This window comes from Mastomys coucha, unplaced genomic scaffold (genome assembly GCF_008632895.1).
Source record: "Mastomys coucha isolate ucsf_1 unplaced genomic scaffold, UCSF_Mcou_1 pScaffold21, whole genome shotgun sequence".
NCBI lineage: Eukaryota > Metazoa > Chordata > Mammalia > Rodentia > Muridae > Mastomys > Mastomys coucha.
This window is the reverse complement of record NW_022196904.1, coordinates 98,261,132-98,286,399: the sequence shown is the minus strand read 5'-3', so window position 1 is coordinate 98,286,399 and position 25,268 is coordinate 98,261,132. Positions and strand designations below refer to the sequence as shown.

At 47.7% G+C, this 25,268-nt stretch overlaps 2 protein-coding genes and 2 non-coding genes across 10 annotated transcripts in view; 1 reads left to right on the top strand and 3 right to left on the bottom strand.

Moving 5' to 3' along the window:
- Dennd2b (DENN domain containing 2B) overlaps window positions 1-20,024 on the top strand; it is a 190,282-nt gene extending 170,258 nt beyond the window's left edge. For all 7 annotated transcript variants that reach the window (XM_031387813.1, XM_031387814.1, XM_031387816.1 and 4 more), the window contains 15 exons: window positions 1,537-1,752; window positions 2,634-2,730; window positions 3,492-3,536; window positions 3,940-4,124; window positions 4,715-4,824; window positions 5,304-5,373; window positions 8,306-8,383; window positions 8,900-9,040; window positions 12,436-12,584; window positions 16,045-16,222; window positions 16,444-16,485; window positions 17,499-17,610; window positions 18,255-18,494; window positions 18,646-18,732; window positions 19,276-20,024. In XM_031387813.1, the coding sequence (XP_031243673.1) occupies window positions 1,537-1,752; window positions 2,634-2,730; window positions 3,492-3,536; window positions 3,940-4,124; window positions 4,715-4,824; window positions 5,304-5,373; window positions 8,306-8,383; window positions 8,900-9,040; window positions 12,436-12,584; window positions 16,045-16,222; window positions 16,444-16,485; window positions 17,499-17,610; window positions 18,255-18,494; window positions 18,646-18,732; window positions 19,276-19,310 (1,785 nt within the window). In that variant the 3' untranslated portion in view covers window positions 19,311-20,024. The remainder of the gene's footprint in view (window positions 1-1,536; window positions 1,753-2,633; window positions 2,731-3,491; window positions 3,537-3,939; window positions 4,125-4,714; window positions 4,825-5,303; window positions 5,374-8,305; window positions 8,384-8,899; window positions 9,041-12,435; window positions 12,585-16,044; window positions 16,223-16,443; window positions 16,486-17,498; window positions 17,611-18,254; window positions 18,495-18,645; window positions 18,733-19,275) is intronic.
- Window positions 20,025-22,358: 2,334 nt separating this feature from the next.
- Rpl27a (ribosomal protein L27a) lies at window positions 22,359-24,862 on the bottom strand. Its single transcript, XM_031387812.1, has 5 exons — window positions 24,781-24,862; window positions 24,383-24,446; window positions 24,034-24,109; window positions 23,411-23,585; window positions 22,359-22,529 (listed from the first exon to the last, which is right to left on the bottom strand). The coding sequence occupies exons 1-5, from the start codon at window positions 24,781-24,783 to the stop codon at window positions 22,401-22,403; spliced, it is 447 nt and encodes a 148-aa protein (XP_031243672.1). The 5' UTR covers window positions 24,784-24,862; the 3' UTR covers window positions 22,359-22,400.
- Window positions 22,720-22,850, bottom strand: LOC116104313. Its single transcript, XR_004123821.1, has one exon. It is a non-coding gene; the product is annotated as a small nucleolar RNA SNORA3/SNORA45 family (small nucleolar RNA).
- LOC116104314 lies at window positions 23,741-23,870 on the bottom strand. The gene has a single exon (XR_004123822.1). It is a non-coding gene; the product is annotated as a small nucleolar RNA SNORA3/SNORA45 family (small nucleolar RNA).
- Window positions 24,863-25,268: the final 406 nt, after the last annotated feature.

The following is a 25,268-nucleotide window of genomic DNA, read 5'->3' as shown; positions in this document are numbered from 1 at the left end:
ACTTATACACACCCCCACACACCCACACACACCCACACCCACACACCCCATACCCCCACACACACCCCCACACATACACACACTCTTTCTGTGTCTGTATAACCACATTCAAACACCCCCCCACACACACACATACATACATACACCATACCTACACTCCCATACCCCCCCACACCCACACACCCCCATACCAATACCCACACACATACACACACCCTCACCCACACACACTCTCTCAAAACAAGATAAAAATGGGCTGGAAGCAGTTAAGAGTACTTACTGTTCTTTCAGTTCTCATTTGGTTCTCAACACCCACATGGCAGTTCACAACCGTCTGTAACTCCAGTTTGGGAGAATTTGATGCCATCTTCTGACCTCCACAGATAGCAGACACACATGTGGTGTATATATGTACATGCAGGCAAAACACTCATGCACATAAAATAAATAACTTTTTTTTAAAAGAACAATTAAGAAGTGTTTGAGGAATGCAGTGAAGGAAAGGAGAGAGGAGAAAGTTGAAAGACCCATAGAAACTTTAGACAAGCTCATTCTGGTCTTGTCCAGAGTCCTAGGATGAAGGAAAACCAAGAGAGTGAGGAAGGAAGCTGTCTCTGACCGCCCCATGTAACTCTTTAACTGCACAAATGCAAGGACCTGGATAGTTTATAATGTTGGACAGAAAATACATAATTTTTTTCTGGCTTTGAAATCAATGTGGTAGTTTTGATAATGCTTTATCCTTCTGATGTACTCTTTTCAAATGGGCTTCTATTGGATTTGTATTGCTAGACTGATTAGCTTGGAAAAGATATTGGCAGTGGAAAGAAAAGGATTTGCTGAAAATTGAGAGAGGCAGATTGAGACAAAACTTAGGGCTCTCAGGAGATGCCTGCTTTTCCAGCAGTTCCACTATCAATTAGCCAATTAGGTGTTCTGTACTGAAGAACATCAGCTGTTAATTGAAGATACAGGGTCAGAGAACGAGGCAGCCCAGAATGGTATGGTGAGAGGGAGCCAGTTGAATGTGAAGACTGCCATACTCAACTTTAGTGGTCATAGCCCAAGACCCCTGTTCTCTGGAGGAAATAAGCATGGTCAGGCTATCAGGCTCACATAACAGAGCAGGTTAGCAGGTAGGCCATGGTCTCCTCCACAAAAGGCTTCAGAACTGAGGAGGTAGAAAGACTGGTTCCCTCATCCACAGTCACTAATCCTCTGTCAAAGATCAGACAGTGCCTGGAAATTCCTGCTTTGTCTCCTCTTTCCGCTTAATAGAGGATCTTTTTCTTTATTCTTTTCTGGCAGAAGTAGTAAAACTTTCTTTGAGGAAGCAAGTATTTAATCTAGCGTTTACCTGGCCGGTGAACAGCTAAGGTCTTTAAAGAGGAAACTCCAGTATATTGAATTTCTAACAGGGAACTGGTGAGAGCTGAGGATGCCAGCCTTTTAGTTCTATCCACAGATACCAGCAGAAAGATGATGATAAAACCCTTGTGGTAAGCCCCCTCTCTCATGTCCTGTCCCCCGTGCCAGTTGTCCCTGAAACCCAGCAGCCAGTCCCTGCGCAGTGGGAACTGGTCAGAAAGGAAGAGCCATCGTTTGCCACGATTACCCAAGAGGCATAGCCATGATGACATGATGCTGCTGGCTCAGCTGAGCCTGCCATCTTCACCCTCCAGCCTCAATGAGGACAGCCTCAGCACCACAAGTGAACTGCTGTCCAGCCGCAGGTCCCGTCGCATTCCCAAGGTATCCTTCCCGCATTGAGGCCAGGGCGCTAGGCTGATGGGTGGGTAGGGAAACAGCTATGCTCTGGCCTTCCTTCCCTCCTCCCCCTCTAATCTGGGCTGCCTTTTTAGTTCCTCTTGAATAGATTGAAGACCTCCTTTCCTTCTGGTCCCTTTATCAATCAGATTGCACTAACCGCTCCCCAGTCCTGAGATGTTAGAGGGAGGGAAAAGACTAGCTGAGCTGAGACTCTGTTACCCAGTGTGACAGATGAATTTGGGTTCTTGTGCACAGAAGCATCTTTGGCCTTTCAGGGACCTAAAGATTCAGACTAGCTCCTCCTGTGTCTCAAAATCAGAGAGCTTTCAGCAATGATTTGCACGTGTGTCCATGTGCCCAGTCCTCAGCCCAGAGCTGCAGGATTTAGCTAAATGGTATTTTTAGCTTGAAAACAATGCTTGGGTATATTGAGAATTTAGCTTCTTCCTGTCAGGCCCCAGGTTATGGCCCAGAGAGGAAAGGCTAGAATCCTTGTTCCTGTTTTTATATCTGAGAAGCTCTTTGTCTCAGTTGGTTTGATGACTCTTGGGACCCAGGAGCTCCATCCTGTCTAGTTTGATCACAGTTCCTTCCTTTGGGGAGCTAAGATTAGTGTCCTTGTCTTGGGGCAGGAACCTACTCCTGGGGCACAGGGTAGATAGAGAGCTACCAAGGATGGTTGGTAAGCCCCCACTGTGGTCATTTTAATAGGAAGACCAGTGCTGGACCCTGCCGGACCAGTGCACAAAGCTCTTGCACACCTATAAGGGAAAGAATGGGCTCATAATTTATCTTCATGGAAATAGGGGCAGCTAGTGATAGAATTACCTCACCTTCTCTGCTTTTTTTTTTTTTTTAAACAGCTTGTCCAAACAATTAACTCTATCTATAATGCCAAGAGAGGAAAGAAGAGGTTGAAAAAGCTGTCTATGTCCAGCCTTGAGACAGCATCATTGAGAGGTAGGTGTTGATGTCTAAGCTGGGTTACCTTGGCAGATCCATGAATATCAGGAATGGGGAGAGATGTGGGTTGACTTCAGTTTATCTCACCTGAGATAGTAAATGGGATCCTTCTGCTTTGTAAGAGGGTAGCACCCTTCTACAAAATGGCCACATAAGTGGGAGGGCCTGAGAGAAAATTAGCTCTGGGATGGTTTCCTTAAGACTTTGGACTATGAAGCCCGGAGTTAGGACACGTGGGAATCTGCTTTGGGCAAAAGGAAAGGCCAAACTTACTGAGCACTGTGGTCTATTTTCCATTTTAAATCTTGGACTATCTGAGGCAGGTCCTTTGTATTCCAGGCATCTAGGCCTCTCTGCTGGCTCAGCCTTCAACTTAGGCCCTCAGCTCCACCCACCCAGTAGGTGTTTGCATGTAGGTTAGCACTGGAGGCCTGATCTCTGAGTTATCCTGGTCCTGAGCCATTTGCCTCCTGCCCTCCGATGCCTTATCATTGGCCCAGAGTAGCCCAGACTAGGTTTAGGTCTATTCCTCATTAGTAAAGTTGGGAGGCTCACAGGTCAGCAAGATATCTTAGCAGGTAAATGCACTTGCTGACAAGGCCGGCCACCTAAGTTTGAGCCACAAAACCTATGTGTTAGAAGGAGAGAATCAACTCCTACAAGCTGCCTTTAAAGAAACTTTTTTTTTACAATTTGGGAAGTAGACTCCAAAAATATTTGCTGTAGGCCAGTGTATTTGCCTGTTGTTACTTTTCCAGATGAGAACAGTGAAAGTGAGAGTGACTCTGATGACAGGTTCAAAGGTAAGGTGACACCCCTCCTCTTCCCCAGGGAATCAGCTTGCTCTTCTACATGCATGGACCCAGGGTCCCAGACTGGCCCTGGGGTATGGGAAAATGTCAACAGGAAGGCCAGCTAGCAGACCACCAGAGCAGGAGGCTATAGAGAAATTCCTTCTTTGAGCTCAGCCCTTTAGTGTTAAGTTCAAAAGTTGGCCTCCCAGTGCCAAATCTGAAGCTGTTAACTGTCCGTCCTGTTCTCTGGCACCCTTAAGGCCACCTGTGTCTAGAGAGGAGACTGAAAAGTCAGATAGGACTTATGTACATAGAAGTTATTCAGAGGGGGAACTGAGTCAGGTGGATGGGACTGATGGGAGGTCTTTGAGTGGCCAATCTGGTTGTCTCCTAATGTGAGACCCACCCCCAGCCCACACCCAGCGCTTGGTCCACATCCAGTCGATGCTGAAGCGAGCCCCCAGCTATCGGACGCTGGAGCTGGAGCTGCTTGAGTGGCAGGAGCGGGAGCTCTTTGAGTACTTTGTGGTTGTGTCCCTCAAGAAGAAGCCGTCTCGGAACACCTACCTCCCTGAAGTCTCCTACCAGTTTCCCAAGGTGAGTGTGCCATCACCAGATGTGCCTCCGCCACTCCCTAGGTCATGTGCTCTCTGCCACTTTATTAGTAGATAATTCACCCACTCAGGTTTACAACTCAGTGGCCTTCAGTGTATTTTCAGAGTGGCACAGTCACCACTACACTTCATTTTAAAACATCTTCTCATCTAAAGAAATCCCCCTACTCACTAGCAATCCCTGCCCACAACCTTGTGTCTTAGCGCTCCTCTGCTCAGCAGCCAGTCTGGCTTCTTTGTAAGCCACAGATAGCTCTGCTCTTGCCTGTCTGTATTGTTCTTTCTCCTGCTGTTTTCCTGGCTGCTGGCTCCTGCACACCTTTTGAGCAGCAGAAGTGAGCCCTCTCTGAGGTCTCCTCAGAAACCTGGTGCAGCTTCCCACTTGCACACTTCCCTTTCTCTTGACTTCATCTGCCTGACCAGAATGCAGAGTAAGGGGTAGATCTTGTCCCTTTGTTTGCATCCACAGTCCCAGCACACAGGAGGAGATGCCTTGCAGCCCCTCTTCCCCTCCTACCCCCAGGGTACTTGTCATCTCTCAGTTACCTCTCCTCATATTCCTCTTCCTGGCAGCTGGACCGACCCACCAAGCAGATGCGGGAGGCAGAAGAAAGGCTCAAAGCTATCCCCCAGTTTTGCTTTCCAGATGCCAAGGACTGGCTCCCTGTGTCAGAATACAGCAGGTGAGACCTGACTTGGTCTAGCTATAGGAGGGAAGAGGGTGTAGACTCATCCTCCCTTTAGTAGTGTACAACTGAGTGGGGCAAGCCTAATTTCTTTCCTTTTTTTTTCTTTTATTTTTTTAACCCTACTTTTTTTTAAGTTAAGTCATTTTATTGGTTTTTGTTGTTGTTGTGTTGTTCTAAGATTTATTTATTTATTTATTTATTTATTTATGTGAGCGCATCGTCACTGTCTTCAGACACACCAGAAGAGGGCATTGGATCCCCATTACAGATGGTTGTGAGCCACCATGTGGTTGCTGGGAATTGAACTCAGGACCTCTGGAAGAGTAGTCAGTGCTCTTAACTGCTGAGCCATCTCTCCAGCCTTCACCCTACTTTCTTAAAGTAACCTGAGGTGGCAGTCCCTATTTTAAGAGCCATGTCCTGAGTCTTCATAACTTCTTTGATGGCAGACCTCTCCCTCTTTCATGTTTCAGTGAAACCTTTTCTTTCATGCTGACTGGGGAAGATGGTAGCAGGCGCTTTGGCTATTGTAGGCGCTTACTGGTAAGTAAGACTATTCTCGGTCGGTAGGGGAGGGCCAGGACATTTGTATATCTCTCTGTATCCTTCTGCAGCACTGGCCTATGTGAAAGCCTGTGATCTGCTGGACCTGTCCCTAGTACATGTATTTGTACAATTGAGGGACTCCTGGAATAGCAGGGTTCAGAGTAGCCTATCTGATCAGACCCTGGGATCTAAGATTATGTGCAATGATAGAAGGGACAGACCACCTTGCTTGGTTGTTAAATCATTTTAGCTTTCTTGACTTTTCTTTGTATTTTTTTCCCTTGGATTGCCATCTTAGATTGCTGACCTCCAGTTATGATCATGTCACCCCACAGTTTATATTTGTTTATTCAAGTAAGTAGGGCACAACCGTATGCACTCCATACCTGGCCAACCTGATGTTGGGAGGAAGTCTACCCATGGTCTGGTAGGGCTGCAGTCTGATTGCATGGACTGAGAGGCACACCTCCTCTGGGGTTCTTGGAGAAATATTTTAACTCAGTGGAAAGATATAGACTTTTGAAAATAGAAACTTTTTTCTTCCACAAAGAGCAATCTCTGTTTCTATCATTCCTGGGAAGGAGGTTGCTGCAGATCTACAAAGCACTAGAGGGAGAACAGAACCCAGGGCCTGTTCTTCCCTTTTATTCTCCTCAAAGGTCAGTCATTGGGTTGTTGACAATGTTCTTTGGTTTCCAGGCATTAGTAGGAGAGGGTTGTGTCAGCTACCAGTCTAGAGTTAGATAAAGGAGATCCTGGACAGGAGTCTTGTATAGGAAGAGTCCTAAAAGAAGGGTTTTGGGGCATCCATCCAACCGTCCATCCACAAGCATTCATTGTATACCTATTGTAGGTCAGGCCATATACTAAAAGTATATACACAAAAATGCGGCATGTATCCTACCCTCAGTGTACAGTAGCTAGTCTAGTGTAGGAGGCCAACTTTTAGTATTGAATGGAAGGGCTATTGAAGTAAAATTTTCCTTAGGATTTGTTATGTTCCAGGAGAGATGCTTCACTGGATTTGTGTCTCTTCTTTTGAAATCTTTATGATAGCCTGTGGAGTATTACTATCTCTGACCTGTAGATTAAGAAATTAAAACTCCAAGATGGAATGACTGGCCCAAGGTCACACAGCAGTGAGGTGCGAGCCAGAACTGACTTCCAAATCCTTTATCACCAGTCTGGCATTCTTGGATCCCTACCCTCAACCCCCAGAGGATGGTCTAGGGAGAAAACGATATTTAGATACTGAATGCCTAGTGTGCTGAGGGACGAGGGAAGGGTCCAGATGCCAGGCTGGGAGCCAGGCAGAGACCAGCATGTTCCTGGATCCCTGGGGCATAGGGAGAACACTTTAAAGGCCTTTGACAGCACATGGATGGAGCAGAACTGTGCTCTTTTGCAGTGGGCCTGCTGCCCCTAGGGAAGAGCATGTTTGTCCTGGCGCACTCAGAGAGGGCCTGGGCTGGGTCCCTGCCAAGGGGGCTGGCACTGGCTCGGCATTCCTTCAGATTGGACACAATGATTCTAACCCAAATCCCACATACTTGATTTAATCACTTGGGGCTTTAGGGGAGGTGGGGAGTGGGGGAGGGAAAGAGAGAGGAGTAAGTTTCAAGCCTAATATGGACAAAACAGATTCTGCCTTCTCTTTAGATCTGTGACTGTGGCCAGCAGGTTTGGAGACTGAAATAGCCCCATCTGTATTTGCTTAGCTGCCTGCATGAGGGGCCAGCACCTGCTGTTTTGCTCCCTCCCCACTAGGCCTTGCCAGGCACTCCAGGCCTCTGAACTCAGAGGCAGCCATGGGGCCCTGCCAGCTCCTTGCTGGAGAACGAACTCACTCTAGTCTAACAGGGTTCCACCCGGGGGTGCTCGCAGTATGTGTCTCTTTCTTCAGCTACGCACCTCTTAAACCCTTTTCCTTTTTTGTTCTCTTTCACTTCATAGCATACCTCTACCCTGTGTTTCTGTGTTCCTTTCCCTCCTTCCTATCAGAAAACAGCATGCTTTGGAGGTAAGACAGCAAGATGAAAGGCTGCACAGACTCCTGGCTACAGCCTTCTACTTATGCAAGCTTAGGGAATGGCTTAATCTTCATGAACTCAGCTGTCTTCTCTATAAAACTGGGTGATAATGCCACTCTCATATTCTTTTTGTATATAGAACCAAGGCTAGGACTCTGTTTTAGGAAACATTGCATAAAAAGTTATTCCCTTCTCTTGTTTTGCTTTTGCTTTCCTTGGGCTTGGATCAAGGGGAGAAAAGAGGTATTTTGCAGTTTCCTTGATGATGATAGGGAGAGAGGAGATAAGGCCACATGTCCTGCTCCTAAGAGTGTCCACAGTCCCTTCTTAGGGGCTGGAGAGATGGCTCAGTGGTTAAGAGCTCTTGTTGCTCTTGCAGAGGACTCTGGTTTGATTTTCAGCACCTACATGGTGGTTCACAATTGTCTGAAACCCCAGTTCCAGGGGATCCAGTGCCCTCCTTTGGCTTCATGGGCACAAGGCATACTGGTTTTACACATACAAACATGCAGCAAAACACTTATACGTAAAATAAAATGAATTAATCAAAAAAGATTAAATTAAAAAAGTCACAAGTCCTTTTGACATCACATCCTTTTTGGTAGCATCCTTAGGGATGTAAATTCACAAATCACCCTGTAACCTCTGCCATGCTGCTGTGTCCTCTGCCTGCCACTGTCTATGTTTCCCTGGTATAAAGGATAGAGCCTATCTGGAGCTTGGCAGGAGATTTGAGTTTGCCCTCTGGGAATGGTGGCCTTTCTTTGGGAATCTGGATGGGTTTAGATGTTTGGAGTCATCCTTAATAGAAAGACTATACTTAATGATCAGGTCCAAGAAAAATGAGACAGATGTGGTATTCACACATTCTTTGTCTCTCCCTCTCTCCTCCTCTCCAGCCAAGTGGGAAAGGGCCTCGGTTGCCAGAGGTATACTGTGTCATCAGCCGCCTAGGCTGCTTCGGCTTGTTTTCCAAGGTAAGAGATGCCAACTTTCTCCCCATCCCAGTGACAGCTCTCATAGGAGTATCTGCAGATAGCCTAGATGAGAAAAACTCCTGTGTGAGAGAAACGACATACAGAGCAAGTACAGGTGGGCTCTCAGAATTCTGTATTCCCAAGCCTGGCTTACTGCCTAGCTGGCTGGCATTTCCCCAACTCCTGGGTTGACACTGACTGCTCTGTAGAAGCCCAGCCTGGTCCATGGACAGAGCTGGAATCCTTGTAGAAACCAGGAGTACCCAGGAAGCTCTTTCATGGTGCTATTTCTTTTGCCCCTGTTCCTTCTTGGGGACTCCAGCAGGCCAGCAAGGGAACTGAATGGTCACTGAGGGCCAAAACAAACAGGAAGGGCACAAAGATCCTGGCAGCTTTTCTGTCTCCAGGATTCTGGTCCCGCTTGGTCAGAGGCCAGGTTGCCCTCTTCTCTGTCAAAGAGGTGGAGAAGGCAGCTCCCGACACTCTTTCTCTTTGGGCTGCTGGTGGTGGGCACAGGTCCTAGATGAGGTGGAGCGCCGGCGTGGGATCTCAGCTGCACTGGTCTACCCCTTTATGAGAAGTCTCATGGAATCACCCTTTCCAGCCCCGGGGAAAACCATCAAAGTGAAGACATTCCTGCCAGGTGCTGGCAATGAGGTAGGGAATTGCTGCAGCTTTCATCTCTGGCCTTGGGCTGGGTCTAGAGAAGAGCCTGGCCAGCCCGATGTGGTCTCTGGGAGGCGTAGAACACAGCTCTTCCTTGCTCACTGTGTCTGTACTCCTAGTCAGTAAGAACAAAAATGTGAACACAGGAGCAAGTGTTGCCCAATTGTCTTCTGCTAGGGACTGTAGCTGACTTGTACTCTGGATTAATATAGATTAGGAGCATTCACAACTGGAGATTATATCAAACCTTGGATGCAGTCATGAGGATAAAGAGCCACACAGCTCTGTCCTCCAGGACTTTTTTTTTCCCTAGAGGGGGACCTGCTGTTGATTAGTTATATTTATAAATAGTTAATTCCTAAGTGTCTGTAAAAAGAAAGAACAGGATCCTATGAGAATGTAGAACAGGGGATCTGTTTTAGTTTAAGGGGCCAGAGAAGGCCTTTCCCCAAGAAAGTGCCATTTTTCCAGCGGCCTCAGCAATGCACAGGAGATAGAGCTGGAGGAAGATGATCGTAAGTGTGGGTATGTAACAGCAGGTGCAGGGCAGGACCAGAGCAAAGTAGGTGCTGTACAAACACTTGAAACGGGGTCCAGAGGCCCAGAGGGTGTGAGGAGACGTAGGTGGGCAGGCAAGGATCCAAGCCCAGTGTTTGTGCCTGTACACACTTAACAATGCTAAGAATTTGGGGGTTTATCCAAAAGAGGATTAAAATTCACTCTGTGTGTCTGACTGCTGTGCAGAGAATAGTCAACAGTGAAACGTGGAGGCAGCTGGAATACAATTGCAATAACACAGGCAGGAGAAAAGCCTGGGCTAGAGTATGGTAGGGAAAATGAAGAGAAAGACAGGTTTCAAGCCGTAACACTTGGAATTTACCTGGAAGTAGAAAGCACAACAGTGATTCTTAAGTTTAACCTACAGCTTTCTGTCTGAGGGAACAGGGTGGATAATGGAGCCACATCTTAATATGGAGGCTTGTGAAGGACAAGAAGGAGAGTTCTGTCTTACAATTTAAGTTTGAGGTATCAGGAGACAATAGTAACAGTGTATAGATAGGGCTGAAATGAGAGCCCAGTTCTGAGGAGCCCCCAAGTAGAGGCCCCGTGATAGAGGTAGCAACTCTGAAGTTGGAAGACAGGAAACAAGGAGAGGAAGTGGCTGAGGAGCCAAAGAAAGGGAACACTAAGGAATAAGGAGGAATGTGCCCGTGAGGTACCACCGAGTTGCAGCAAGACGCATTGACAAACAACAGACTTGAGATGGAGCCCAGGGGTGGCTGGGTGAATGGAGAAGTAAAGGGCTGAGACAAGCCATGTAGACAGCTCTTCTGGGGCATGGCTTTGAGGAGAACAAGGAGGTGGATGGAAGAAGAAAGTAAATGTGGAGCTGATGGTGGAGGCCAGGGTAAGAGGGATAGGAAGGTGTTATTGAAGATGGCTGTTTGCAAGCTGATGGAATTGGCCTTGGGTGAAGACATTAGTAATGCAGAAGAGGGAAGGACAACCAGCTGCCACCAGAAGGTGCAGGCAGCGGTCTTCATGGAGGCTGTCTTCTGTTAGGAGAGGAGGGGAAGATGGTGGTTTGTAGACTTGGATTCTTATGAGATGGCTTTGGTTTCCTGAGAGTAGAGAAGGAGGAAGAAGGAGTAGGAGGTGGGAAGATGAAAACGGCAGCTGCAGAGTGGGAGAACTGACCTCAGAGTCACAGAGCTATGCAGGCAGTGACACATGCCTGTTGGCATCTTCCTGAGAGTTACATATCCTGGGATAAGAGAGACTTGGAATTTGATGAGTTGGCAGGATAGCTGACCCTGCCTTGACAACACAGGGCTTGCCCTGGAGTTCTTCTGTTCCTACTCTTCCTAGGTCATTCCCTAGGCCTGGCTGCTTCTCTCTGACCATGGGTACTTCCTATCCCCTGACTCTTCTTGTTTTTGCCTTAAAGGCATTTCCTTTTTATGGAATCCAAGTCATTCATGCTGTAAGATACCTCATACTCTCAGAAACTGCCCAGAGGTAGGCAGGTGCCAGCTTCTCATCCTAGATGCACTGCCAGCCCTCTCTGCTGGTCTCACTATGCCCTTCTTTCCTACTGCTGTCCGTGGGCTGTCCTAGTATGTGCTGTCAGATTTCCAGCCCCTAGAGGTAGGGGCAGCATGGGGTTGGGGGTTAGACCATGGAAGCTGGAGAGTAGAACTTATTGGGGCTACTTGCAGGGCTCAGGAGCCAGGGCTACAGAGTTTTGTCTTGTTTTAGGATGGGGACAATATTAGGCAGAATACAAGGGTTCTGACATGACTGCTATGGCATGCTTTCAGCCTATACCCATCAAGACCACTGTGCTCATCTTCCTGGGGTTCACTACCTGACAAGAAAGACAGTGCACACAGCTCTTGCAGCCCCCTTCATGCCTGTCGATGGTTTTCAGAGCCTAGGGTGGTGAATACTGAGCTAAGAATTCCTTCATTTGCAAAAGCAAGCAGTGTTTAGGGGACTGGAAGTAACCCAACTCAGAGATGAGAAACGAGGCTCTGTAAGTGGCTGGAGCAGATCTGAAGCAAGAACAGTTGAGACTCCTGGGGCAAGCCCCTTGAGGGGGAGTTTCTCACCCCTGTTCTCAGCAAGCCTGCATATCCCAGATGATGATGAGATAGCAGTTCCTCTCCTGTCACTGTGGAGGTCATTTGCAGGCCCCCACTTCATGCCTCCAGGGATGGGGCTTTGGGAACTGTTACACAGACCTGAGTAGTCCTTAGAAGAGAATACAGGTAGTCCTGGCTTCACAAAGACAGTCCTGTGTCCTTGCAAGATTTTTTTGAATAGCCAGGTCTTTCCTAATCCTTAGCACAAGGCTTATGGTTGTAGAGATAAGGGGCAGGATGTCAGGACAGCCATTGGAAGGAAACTTGTAGGAAATGGAGGGGACATGGCAACAGGGACAACAGCATTGTCTCTCCAGGCATGGTAGAGGTCAGCTCTCCTAAGTACTACATTCTTCCTATGGCCTAAAGAACAGTGGTTGATTATGGGTCTGGTCAGTGTGCTGAAGGAGATGGGAAAGAAGGCAGGAAACTCTTTGCAAATGGGGCTGTGTGACTCCCTGGCTCTCCGTATCCATGGGAGCAGTTAGTTTTCTCTGCTTTCCTCAGAGTTTATGTCTGGTCCCTAGTGCCTTCCCATCTTCACGCTTAGGCCTCCTGCCCATAGGCTTACTGGGAGCAGAGCTAGAATCTGAAGGAAGGGGAGCCTGGGTCTCAAGCATCGTAAGAGGATTGGAGAGCCTGGGAAGGAGAGGGCTGAAAGGGAAAGCAGCCAGCAGGTGCTATATATGCAGTCTGGGCTCTCACCTAGCCTACTTCTGCCCTGCCTTCACTTCCCTACAGGTGTTAGAGCTGCGTCGGCCTATGGACTCCCGCCTGGAGCACGTGGACTTTGAGTGTCTCTTCACCTGCCTCAGTGTGCGCCAGCTTATCCGAATCTTTGCCTCATTGCTGTTGGAACGCAGAGTCATTTTTGTAGCAGATAAGCTCAGGTAGGGCCCAGAGGGCAAGGAAGGAGGGAGCGGGTGGCACATCCTTTAATGAATTCAGCAAATTTTTACAAGTCTTGGTGAATCCCACACGTTGTGGTATTAGAGACCCACTTATGTATGTGCATTGTTGAGGTAAAGATGATATAAAGAAGGCTAGCAGACTTGTGGAGAGAGGATGGATAGTAGGATTGAGAACCCAGTTGAGGACTTAGCCTGAGGAAGAAGAGGCATACTTCCTGTGCAGTGGCCATGTGTATACAATTGGATGGAGACGGCAAGTGACAAGCAACTCTAGCCAGGCTGCCTGTGCTGGATGTTGAGTTTCAGGGGTAATGGACTCCAGGAGGAGCTGTTGTGTGAGAGCTGCTAAGTTATTCTGTAGGGGTTGGCAGAGGGAAACTTGGAGAAGTGGTGGGTAGAAATAATCCCAGTTTCCAAGGAGCTATGAAGAAGGACAAGATGGAACCTTGAGAGATGTGAGAGAGGTTACAGTCTAGAGAAAGAGAGAGACAGGAGGAGAGAAGGGAGAGAGTGAAGAGAGAGAGACAGAGAGAGGGAGAGAGAGAAACAGGGAGTGGGGACATAAGGGGGAAGAGGAAGAGAGAGAGACAGAGAGGGAAAGAGAGAGACAGAGAGAGAGAGAGAGAGAGAGAGATAGTGAGAGAGGAGAGGAGGTTCAGACACTGGAGGTCTAGAAAGCTGGGACAGTTTGAGGAGGCTAAGAAGAGATGGATGGGTCCGTAAGACTTGGTGCAACAGATAGGCACTTTGAATTTTAGAAGTAGTGACCTGTTCATGACCATAGGGAGCAGTAAAAGAGATGACCATGGTACCTGAGACATCTAGAAAGAGAAACATGAGTTCTCAGCAGCTGGGGTGTCTTGTTTAAGAACATACAGGGGTGCATGCAGGGAGAGGATGGAAGGCTGGGGATAACCTGACATTTACTCTTCTTATCAAAGAAGCCACAAAGAAGCCAAAGCAGTAGTTTTTATAGCATTGTATGTATGCTGTCACTTAAGCTTAGTCATTAAGCTGCATCCTGCACTGTGTCTTGTGTCAGGTGCTAAGAGGAGGGCAGTAAAAGCTCTTGCTGGCTTCTCTAGTGGGTACCAAATCCCTGGTGTACTTTCTTCTGTATGCACAAGGAAGTAGTTGAAAAGAGGAACTCTCCTAATTGCTCTCTCAGGCAATGGGCAGGAACCCAGGCCAATGCTCAGCTCAGGGAAAGGAGAAGGAAAAACTAGAATGGTGGTTGCTGTTTGGAGATAGGATCTCACTGTGCAGCCCAGGCAGGCCTTGACCTTGCAATCCTTGGGCTCCATTCCTGAGTTTGATATTAGAGGTGGGTGCCACTACCTCTCACTGAGCTGCCCACTTTTCCAGGGATGGTGAGAGTTAAGAAATGAAGGCTGCCTCTCTCACACTCCTTTCATGGCTGTGGGCTCTGGGTACTACAGTCTAGGTCAGCCGTTCTCAACCTTGGATCGCAATCCCTTTGGGGATTCAAACAACCCTTTCACAGGGCAGTTGTCTAAGACCATAGGAAAACACACATATTTACATTATGATTCATGACAGCAAAATTACAATTGTGAAGTAGCAATGAAAATAACTTTATGGTTAGAGGTCACCAGAACATGAGGAACTGTATTAAAGGGTCATAGTGTTAAGAAGGTTGAGAACCACTGCTCTAGGTATTTCAAGGCCTATCCTGTCTGTGTAAAGGGGCCCAGTCTGGCAGCTAAACTATCGATGAATGGCAGAGTGGTATTCTGTCCAGCAAGGCCTAACCAGATTGGAGTGTGGCCCCTGACAGTACCTGGGCCCTGAGTTGTCTATTCTAGAAGGCGTCACACACAGACACCCACACCTGTACCTCTCCTACTCCAGGCTGACCCTCTTCTTCCACCTACACCAAAGTCCAGCTCCTGTAGAGCTATTAAATACAGCTATTATCTCCTGTGGTTGCAGCTGCCTCTAAATACATTCCAGAAGGAAAATGCCCCAGTGTCCTGTTTCTTGGCCCACTTGGCATACAAATGTTACCAGTCATGGACCTTAGGCAAAAGCTGTCCTTTTCATGGGAGTCTGCCTGCCTGGAGGGGAAATGGGTAGCAGTGAAACATGGACTAGAACTGTGTGATTCCAGCACAGCTCATGCCCTTTTAAGTTTTTCATAAATCCCTCCTGCTTTTTTTTTAGTAGTTTGTAGAGATCAGTGTGTCCCTTGGTTTGAAGCAGACCTTCTCCATATATTTCCCAGATTACTTTTCTTGCTGTCCTCAGGAGAATGGTTTTCAAGGTTCAGGGCACCTAAGTCTCCAGGCACAGCAGTATTTTAGGTGCCCATTAGGTGACAAGTTAGTCACACAAGGCCCTAGCTGAGAGTTGCCTATGACTATCCATTGCCTTAGAGAAAATAAGCAGGGATTGTTTTTTGTAATAGATAGGTCTTAATTTTTCTCTCCATTGGGGGATTAGGTATAAATATATGAGTCCATATTATAGCATCCCAGGGAGAACCCAGATACTTTTTGGATATGGGGTAGACTTCATAACATAACCAAGAATGATCCCAAACTTGCTATGCTTTGTAGCACAGGCTGGCCAGGAACTCATGAATCTCAGTCTCCTAAATGCTAGTATGACAGCTATGTACCAATAGGCCCAGGGGTCCCAGAGTTTTCCTGGGTGATGGGTGAGGCCCACTAATGCAAAAGCTCTAGCTGGCTGCTTCTAAAGTGCTTGTCACAGCACTTGGTTGTTTGGAAGTCCTTTGGCTTTTCTCCTGACAGGCCAACTGTGACTCTGTCTGCTGGTTCCTCACACCGGGCCTCTGCACAAGCTGGGTGTGTGGACTCACTTTTGCCTGTGAACTTCAGGATGGCCCCACTGTGGTTGTCCTCCTGATTTCCCTTTGGTAGCCAGCACTATGGATTCCTAGGTGTGGAGGCCTGGAGCCCCCTCCCAGGACAAGAACGGGATGACCCCAATGAGACCGGAGAATGGTGTAGGCCACCACATACCTTCTGATTTCTGCACTCTCCCTTCAGTCAGATCATTGTTACCAGTTATGGAGAAAGAAATAGAAAGCCAGAGGGCAGAGCAGTACTGGGCTAGAAGATGGGAAAACTGGTTGTGTCCTGGCTGCCTCTTTTGACTAACTGGGTGTCCCACAGAACACTGATAAGTTCTTCCTAGCCTGAGCTAATAATATACCCCCAGCTCATCTGGGGGTGAGTGTGCAAGCATACATGTGTGAAAGAGACACAGACACACATGTGCATGCAGAATCCTTTGTATATTCAAGTGTGCTGAGCACATAACTTTGTGGCTGTTTCTTGGTAGAGTCCCTAAAGTGTAGCTCATCCATCCTGAGCCCCTGTCGTTTCTAATATCCTTCCCTGAGGGTGTTGGCCCTGGGCTCAGGTGCCCTGTCTCTCTGTCTGTCCATCAGTACCCTGTCCAGCTGCTCTCATGCGGTGGTGGCCTTGCTCTACCCCTTCTCCTGGCAGCACACATTCATTCCTGTCCTCCCAGCCTCCATGATTGACATTGTCTGCTGTCCCACCCCTTTCCTGGTTGGCCTGCTCTCCAGCTCCCTTCCCAAACTGAAGGAGCTGCCAGTGGAAGAGGTAAGCCACCAGGGCAAGGAGGTGGGGGATGGGGGAGGAAGAGAGAAAGGCTGTTGGGATTGTCTTACCTCAAACCTGACCTGCAAACAGCTTCTTTCTCCTGGGAGGTCTATCTGGCTGACTCTTTCCTGCCATCTGTCCCTGGGAACATGGGAGGTCTGGACACCTATCAAAGGCATTTTGAGACTCAGTCCCTGATCATTGCTCTGACCCTTTCCCAGGCCCTGATGGTGAATCTGGGATCTGACCGATTCATCCGACAGGTAAGAGTAGCATATTACAGAAGCTGGATCTGCCCCAGGGAAGGGACCGGACACTCAGTAACCACCCACCCTGCTTTTTGAGCTTTGAATTTCAAACTCACAGAGAGAAAGCTGATTTCAGAACCCTTAATCTCAGTGGGATCTGTCTTTCTCGTTTGCTTTTGTTGTTGGTTTTTCTTGGATATAGGGTCTCCCTATCCAGCTCTGGCTGACCTGGAACCTATGATAGTTCTCTTGGGTGTTAGGATTATAGACGTGTATCACCACACCCAGCTTTTCTGGGTAGCAGTGTGAAAGAATAAGACCTGAAAATTTGAATACTCACCTTTGGGCTCCGTCTGGGTGATATATGTCTGTGTTTGTTTTGTTTTCGTTTGTTTTCTTTTGAGACAAGGTCTTGATGTGTTTGAGCGCATAATCTAAAAACAGAAAATGGACCTCAAAATTTATCTGAGTCAGTGCTTTCATCACATGACACCTCTGTAGAGGAGATACATTCTGGGGATTATAACCACCACCGAAATGTGCTTTGTAATATAAAAGTTCACAGTCATGTCTACAAAAAGCCTTTGTTAGTCATAGAATCTTCTTGACTTCCTATAAAGGAGCATAGACTAGCATGTCCCCTTTAGGAACAGACAACCTATCACAAACCAGTGATATAGCTGAGGATTCCCGAGTCTAAGGCACCAGGATACAGCCACTGCACCAGAGTATAGAGTCGAGAACAGCATTCTCAGTACAGGTTAGGCCAGTCTCCCTGCTCCAAGCTCACTGTACTTCCCACCTGGGTAAAAGGAGGATAAGGGAGATGACATATGAATTCCTGGATGTACAGGACTTAGCTGCTCTTTAATCTGTAACTTGGGCAAGTTTCAAACCTTTCTGTGCTTGCTCATTATACAAGGGTGATAATAGTCTCACTGCTATTAGAAGCTCTCTGCGCTTTGGACCCGGGCCTAGCACCAGTCAGTGTTCATCACTGATCATCCCTGCTGTCTCTCCTTCTGCAGATGGATGATGAGGACACACTGCTACCTAGAAAGTTACAAGCTGCTCTGGAGCAGGCTCTGGAGAGGAAGAATGAGCTCATCTCCCAGGACTCTGACAGTGACTCTGATGATGGTAAGGGTAGAATCTTTCTGCTCTAAGTCTGGACTTCACAGACCTTGAAATCTGTACTGTGCACTGGCCCATTTCTGGCTGATGAAGCTTAGGTGTAGGAACGGGGTCACTCTAGTTAGGCCTAGTGCCCTTTCTGCCCCCAAACATGTCACTACAGACTTCTTGCTAACAGGAAGTGAATCAGTCCTCCCTCTTTGGCCTTGTTTCAAGCCACTGCCAGAGATGGAGGGACCTTCTTCACTTGTGAGGAATGTGGAAAAGGTGATGCTTTGGTCTCCAATTTCGAGACAGGATTTCTCTGTGTAGCCCTGGCTGTCCTGGAACTCACTCTGTAGATCAGGCTGGCCTCGAACTCAGAAATCCATCTGCCTCTGCCTTCCAAGTGCTGGGACTAAAGGTGTACGCCACCACTGCCTGGGTGGTCTCCAATTTCTATGAACTATTGCCAACTTCTATGGTTAGAGTAGTTTCTGACCTCCAGGAGGAGCTCATAGCTAGGTGATAGCCCTTAAGCACAACAGATGGTTTCAAGGACAGTATGTGTGGTTAGAAGCTTGTTGGGAAGAGACTAAAGCAGTAGGAGATTGGAGATGGCCTTATAGAATCTTGAGCTGAATGTCACTAATTTTTCTTTTCCCTTCTAGAATGTAATACCCTCAATGGACTTGTGTCAGAGGTGTTTATCCGGTTCTTTGTGGAGACTGTGGGGCACTACTCCCTGTTCCTGACACACAGTGAGAAGGGGGAAAGGGCTTTTCAGCGAGAGGCCTTCCGCAAGTCTGTGGCCTCCAAAAGCATCCGCCGTTTTCTTGAGGTTTTTATGGAGTCTCAGATGTTTGCTGGCTTCATCCAAGACAGGGAGCTAAGAAAGTGTCGAGCAAAGGGTAAGGTCCCAGGAACTGGGATGGGAGCTGGGGGTCTTCTTTAGACTCAGTATAACTAGGTCATTCTAATTAGACTAGATAGATGTCTGTCTTTTCCTTTTGCACCTGCATTGTGTGGTCCATCATACATTCATGTCGCCATTTTTCTCAGGCCTCTTTGAGCAGCGAGTGGAGCAGTATCTAGAAGAGCTTCCTGACACTGAGCAGAGCGGAATGAACAAGTTTCTCCGTGGCTTGGGTAATTTACTTGTTACTAATGAAGCTAGCCAGGGGGGTGCTGTTCCCTAAAATGCTGTGAATCTAGGCCAGCAAGTATGATAGAGGCTGTAGACAGAGCAAGAGGAAATCCTGTGAGGAAGAGATGTCCAGCTACTGCTTTAAGAGCATTTAGCACAAGATTCACAAAAGGGAGCCACAGATTCAACCATAAGTTGTTTGGTCTTTTCTGTTGTTGCTGTACATCTCTTAAGTTCACATAAGTTGAGTGCTAGACATCTTTGCTCTTGGCTGCAATATACAGAAGTCTTTGATGCCAGAGTGCCAGTTCTGCAAAACCCCAGTCCTTCAGGGAACTCAGCTGTTTTGTTTTGTTCTTTCTAAAGGAAAAAAGCCACAAATGCAGGGTGTTGCCCAAAGTCACACAGGGGCTGATCTCAGTGTCCTAAGTTGTGTTTTCCCTACCTTATCAGTTTGCAAGGAAAAGAAGGGAGGAAAGAGAGAGCGTGGGTGTTGGAAGTGGTTCATGAAACATCCCCTCACCTTTGCCCTCTCTGTCCCACAGGCAACAAGATGAAGTTCCTCCACAAGAAGAATTAAATGCCTTTTCCAGTAGCAGAGTCTAGTGCTTTGCAGAGCCCAGGGAGAGGGCCCCAGCCTGGGACCCTGTGGGATGCTGTGGCTACTTTGCTTCTACGGACCCCACCTCCAAGCCAGTCCACCTCTGCCTTCACCATATCCCAGAATACTGTTTGTAAATAATCTGTTGTAAGCTTTCCTGTTTTTGTAACAAGCAAAGAGAATCTGGTAAATATTTGTATATTCCCAAAGGGCCAGGTGCTTTCTTGCCTTGTCTGAGCATGGATGGAGTCTTGCTGGGTGCTGGTGACTGGCCAATTATGTGCAGCTGACTGTCTCAGCCAAACCATTGATGTTTCCTGAAGACTTCTGGCCTGTCTGCCTGAGGCCCTGCTGCCAGTCTTGGGCCCTGGAGAGCAGGTGCTGTCTTAATTATGTATAAGAGGACTGGTGGTTTTGGTTGTTGTTTTTAAATCTAGAGTTTCTATTTTTTTCTTCTTCTTAGTAGTTCCCCTACCTGCCAAGCCTGTTTCTCAAAGGCAAGGACCACTTTGCCCTTTTTTGAAATGTAGAGCCAGGCACTTGGGCCTGGTCCTTGTTCTTCCATCCTCTGACATGGTCAGTAGTCATGGGAAGTGGAGCTCCCCGTCAGTCAGTGGTGGCCATGATGCGGTACAGGGCATTTCTCTTTCTACCATCCACAGATGTTCTCAATAAACTGTACATTCATTCTGGCTGAAGGTCCTTTTATTCCTTTCACTTTCTAAGCTGGATGAAACAGCATCCCAAAGGGGCTGGGCACTTGGTAAATAGGTTAACTTCACCTGGGTTCCTGGCCATCCCTGAACTCTAGTTCTCAAGGTAGAAGACACCTGCCAGTTCCCATTTAGCTTCCTTCTCTGGTAGCCACTGCTTATTAGGGTGTTTCCAGTGATGTAAAGGTGACACTATTGGGTAGCCTGATCATCAGTGGACTGACTGCAGCCCAAAGTACTACAACCATTGGGCATGGACTCCCTCTACTGCCATTGACTCCTCCATGTCATGCTGAAGTTTCTTCCACTAGAACCGTAATTGCACCCAGAAAGTTCAACTATATTCTAGGTAAGAGGAAGGAAAATGCAAGAGAACAAGGGCTTTATTTAGGTTTCCTACCAAGGCCTTCATAGAACAGACCTTGAGTTGGCAGGATGTGAACGGAGACAATCCCATCCTGGGTTTCTCCCCATCCTTACCTATCTTTTCTACTGATGCCTGTGCAAGCCCCAACCTGTCCAAAGGTGGAGGGTTTGTCTTCTGGGAAGCCTCCTACATAGTTGGCTTTATGCCAAGAATAAAAGGATGGTGGCTACAAGTGTGGGTTTCCAAACAAGGCCAAGAGAATACCCAGAAAATTCAGTTGGGCATAGTAATTGAGACTTGGTGCGGTTGCCTTCAGCCTGGGGCTTCCCGACAGAGTGGACTCCATAGGAAAAAACACCCATTTCCTTAAAGGTGCTTTTACTTTCTGCCTGTCCCCACTCCCACTCTGAAGACTGCAGTGTAAACCTTGGTTTTGAAACTTATGTATTTTAAAATAGTGCATTTAGGGATTGGAGAAGTCAGGAACACTGGTGTTCAGAGGATTCAGGTTCAATTCCCAGCACCCATGAACATGTCCAACTGCATATTCAGAGAATCTAGTGCCCTCTGGCCTCCTGACATACATGTAGGCAGAGACATCCTTGAGTATAACTTCAGAGCTACAGGTGCCCCGAGGTGGTGGCGAAAGATTTATCAAACCATCTGGTAGCTGATTCCCTCTGGTTTCCCTCAGGATAGCTGGCCCTCCCGCAGTTTTGATCCAGTAAGGCGAATGATTAGAGGTCTTGGGGGCTGAAAGGATCTCAGTCTATTCTCAAACTTTAAATGAGCAAGAAATATCTTAGTATAAGTATTTTGTTACAAAAAACTGTTTAAATATATGCTTTAAGAGATAATGTGGGGCTGGTGAGATGGCTCAGGTGTTAAGAGCACCAACCAACTGCTCTTCCGAAGGTCTTGAGTTCAAATCCCAGCAATTACATGGTGGCTCACAACTACCCAGTGAGATATGATGCCCTCTTGTGGTGTCTCTGTACAGCTAGTGTACAGAGGTCCTAAAGTCAATTCCCAACAACCAGATGAAGGCTCACAACTATCTGTACAGCTAGCGTGAACTCATATACATAAATCTTTAAAAAAAGAGCGATAACAATGTTACAGATCCTATAGTTGTCCTGCCATATGCATATCCATCTCTCCACCCCATAACATATCATCTGGACCTGTAGTACTAAGGAGAGCCAGAAGTCTTTTATCCTCCAAAACACCTTACCCCAACTTGTATTTCCTCTTACTATAATGCACCTGTCTACTAGAGCAGCTTCAGTACTAAACATATGCAATCTCCTTTAAAAAAAACTTGTTAACTTTGGTTTAAACCATGTTCCAGATTTAAAGATGTAGACAATCAGGATCTTGGGTTTTATTTACTCCAAGTGTATAAAGTGTATAGTTTCTTCACCTTTCCAATACTTGAAAGGCCACAGCTCCGGTTCTAAAGTATTTCCAATCATTTGTCATGTCCTGCTGCAGGTAGGCATGCTCCCTAGGAACAACACCTGGCTGACATCAAGAAAGTCAAACTGGATGGAACCCATTACCTCCTCCAAGTTTCCCATGCTAAGGTGTCCAATAATGAAGTGGCCCAGTCTTGAGCTACCTGTCCATTATAATAAGCTTACAAAGCCAGACAACTGTTAGCAATCTGGATGGCAAGGTTTTCCTAAAAACTTTTCAGGAAAGCCCACCTCACTTCTGGTCCTCAGTATTTTTTGAGACCAGGTTTCTTTGGGCTGAAAAGTAATGACATTCATCAATTCCTTGAACATCAAGACCCATACATAAAGCACACAGGGATGTAGGAATTTACAACTGTGTGAAGTTGGGCTTCATTACCACACACTGAATGACTTACCAGGGCCCAACACCAGAATGATAGGCAGACTCCCAACATGCAGACAAGGATGCAAAGAACCTACTCAGACCACGCGGAAAATGTTAGCATTTAATTAACCTCTGGTGTGGCTTTTAAGCCACTAGAACACAGGCCCCCCCAACACCCTTAATCTTCTCTTCAGCTCTTCTGCTGAAGAATTTGGCCTTCACGATGACAGGTTGTTTAGGGAGCTTTCCCTTGCCCAGAACTTTGTAGTAGCCCTAGAATAGAAAAAGATTCACAACATACTATACATCAGATGCTCAACACCCCACGATCCAGGTAGCATTTGACAATCTGTTTTCAGATGGTCTATATCAAGGCTGGCCTTTAGCTCAAGTGTACATCATAGAGACCCACCAACAGCACCTCCTTAGTACTGGGAGCACAGCATGTGCCGCCCCAGATAGGCCATGTTTCTGATCTGGGCACTAGAAGGGACACCGAAGGCCCCTACCGGTGAATCAAGACCAGCATATTCTCTTCGAGAACTCTAGCACACCAGGACAAGTACCGTGTCAGGATGTGACTCTAGTCTCGGCCAAATACCACCCCCCCCACTCCAGACTGCACTAAATATGGATAATATATAGCCCAGGAATGATGGTTTCCGGAAAGCTTCCTTATGGTTTGGGTCTCTGCACTTAAGCACATTTATTTTGGGGCAGTGGTGGGCCATGGGTTACGCATGCTTTTAAAGACAATATAGGGCCTTAAATAATGAACACTTTAACCTGCAAAAACCAGGCTGTGCCTTAAGACCACTCTGGAACTATGCACCTCAACTTAGTTATTTTTTTTTTAAAAAAAAGGCAAACCTGGAAACAAGTATTTGCTGGATTTGTTTACTGAATTCTTACTCAACAAGTGGGGACCAAAGGGAGGAAGATTTAATATCTGTTATCAATTCAATTACCTACAACAATTCTACTTAAAGTTTTAATAGGTAATGGCCAAATATAGAGCACTGGCTGCTCTTCCAGCAACCACATGGTGGCTCACAACCATATGACCTCTCTGGTTTGTCTTTAGAAGGCAGCAATGTACTCATATACATAAATCTTAAAAAAAAAAAAATAGAACGACAAGTCAATTCACTCACCGATCGAACAACATCAATGATGGGAGCAGCTCCAGTCTTGTTTTTTGCTGCATTGACCCGTGTCTGCTCGCTGACCAACGTCCACAATTTATCCAGGTTGACAGTTGGGCAAAAGCTCTGGTTCCTCTTCAAATGGTAATGCCTCATACCAACTTTCCCAAAGTAACCTGGATGACTGGGAAGGGAAGGCAACCATCTTCAGAGCTTATCTTTGTAGCTGTCTCCTAGTGAGTGCAAATGTTCACTATTGTAAACACTGAGACAGCAGGAACCGGACATAATTTTTGAAGTACAAGACAGGTCACTCTGAATGGGTTAACCTGACATGTCATATGTCACTAACCTGGTGACTGACTGTGCCATAAAGTCTACAGCCAGTGAATAAGGTCAGCAGTTATTCTTCGAGGGCTCTAGCACACTAAGGCAACAAGCAATACCTGAGCGTGACTCTAGCCTCGGACAGGTTCCCTCAAGTTCACGTGCAGTATTGACTTCCTAAAGCTAGCTATAACCAAAGAAGCCGGCTTCCTGAGGGAAGCTGCTCTAAGTCACGCCCCCCCCCCCCCCCCCCCCCCCCCCCCCCCCCCCCGCGCGCCTTCTGCCCCGACTTCCAAAACACTCACTATTTGTCAAAGTTGATCCTGTGGTGATGCATGCCTCCAGCATTCCCGCGGCCTCCTGGGTGCTTGCGGTGCTTACCTGCAGCAGGCACACAAAGCAACATGACTTCTAGCTGCTCACATGCCCTTGTGTTCGTTCTCAGTTTAGAATGCGCTATTTATGTGTGACTTATCGTGGCTCAGGGACAAAAGGTACATTTTCGGCATTCCACATCACAGCGGTACGGGTTTAACTTTCACCCCACTACCAACATAAAATAGGCCGCAAAAGACGCTTTCTTCGACTCACACGGCTGTCTACTTTCCAACTTTGCAAACTCAAAGGCCAAACACCTAGGAGGCCCACACTTACCGATGCGGCCGTGGCCGTGGCTCACGTGGCCCCGGAGTTTCCGGGTCTTCCTCAGTCTGGATGGCTGCGTGGGGGGGAAATAGCAAAGAGGTTAGGCCAACTTAAACAAAGGGTCGGCAACGCTTGCCTGCCCAGACTGTGCTTGCAAACGGCAACTTGCCTCCTGGAGCACTCAGCATGGTTGAGGTTACAGCCCGGGCCCGCGTGTCTAAGCGATCCGAACTCCGGTCGGAACACGCGGCCCCAGGTTCCTCGCCCCAGACCCAAGTGGGCCATCCCGCCCCGCAGGCTACGCTCAGCCATGGAGACCCACTAAAACCAGAGGAAGCAGCCGAAAGGCCGGGAGGGAGAGCCCCGAGCCGCCGCGACGGTGCGGAGGCCAAGAGAAGAAGACCTACCATGGCGGTGGCAGAAAGGAAAGAGGGAGGAGCTCGCGAAGTCTCGCGAGGTAGCAGGCGCGGGGGTGGGGCCAGTGCTTCATTTCCGGCCAGGAGGCTCCTGGCGTCACGGCTTCCGGCGCCCGCCTCTTCCTCTCCGTGTGGGTGGGCGGGGTGAGCCGGTGGCACCCGCCCCCGGGAAGCTTGAGTGTCTCGTTCCCAATCGAGTTCCCCTGCTGGCCGGCCATTTCCGGAGTACAGTGCTTTTTTTTTTCTGTTGGTGTTGCTTTTTGTCTCCCGGCCGCATTGGCGGTGGCTCAGAACTTCCGCGGGGCCTCTGACCTCCCTAGGGAGGACGCTGCCGTTCTCTTTTGCTCTTGTCCTATCTCCATGCCCCGTCAAATTTGAACAGCCTTCTGCGCTTCGGGGACCTTGTAACTATTTTGTATAAACATCACGTTGGAATGTCCTCCAGAGTCTGGCTGGTACGCTTTTAGTCCCCTGAACCC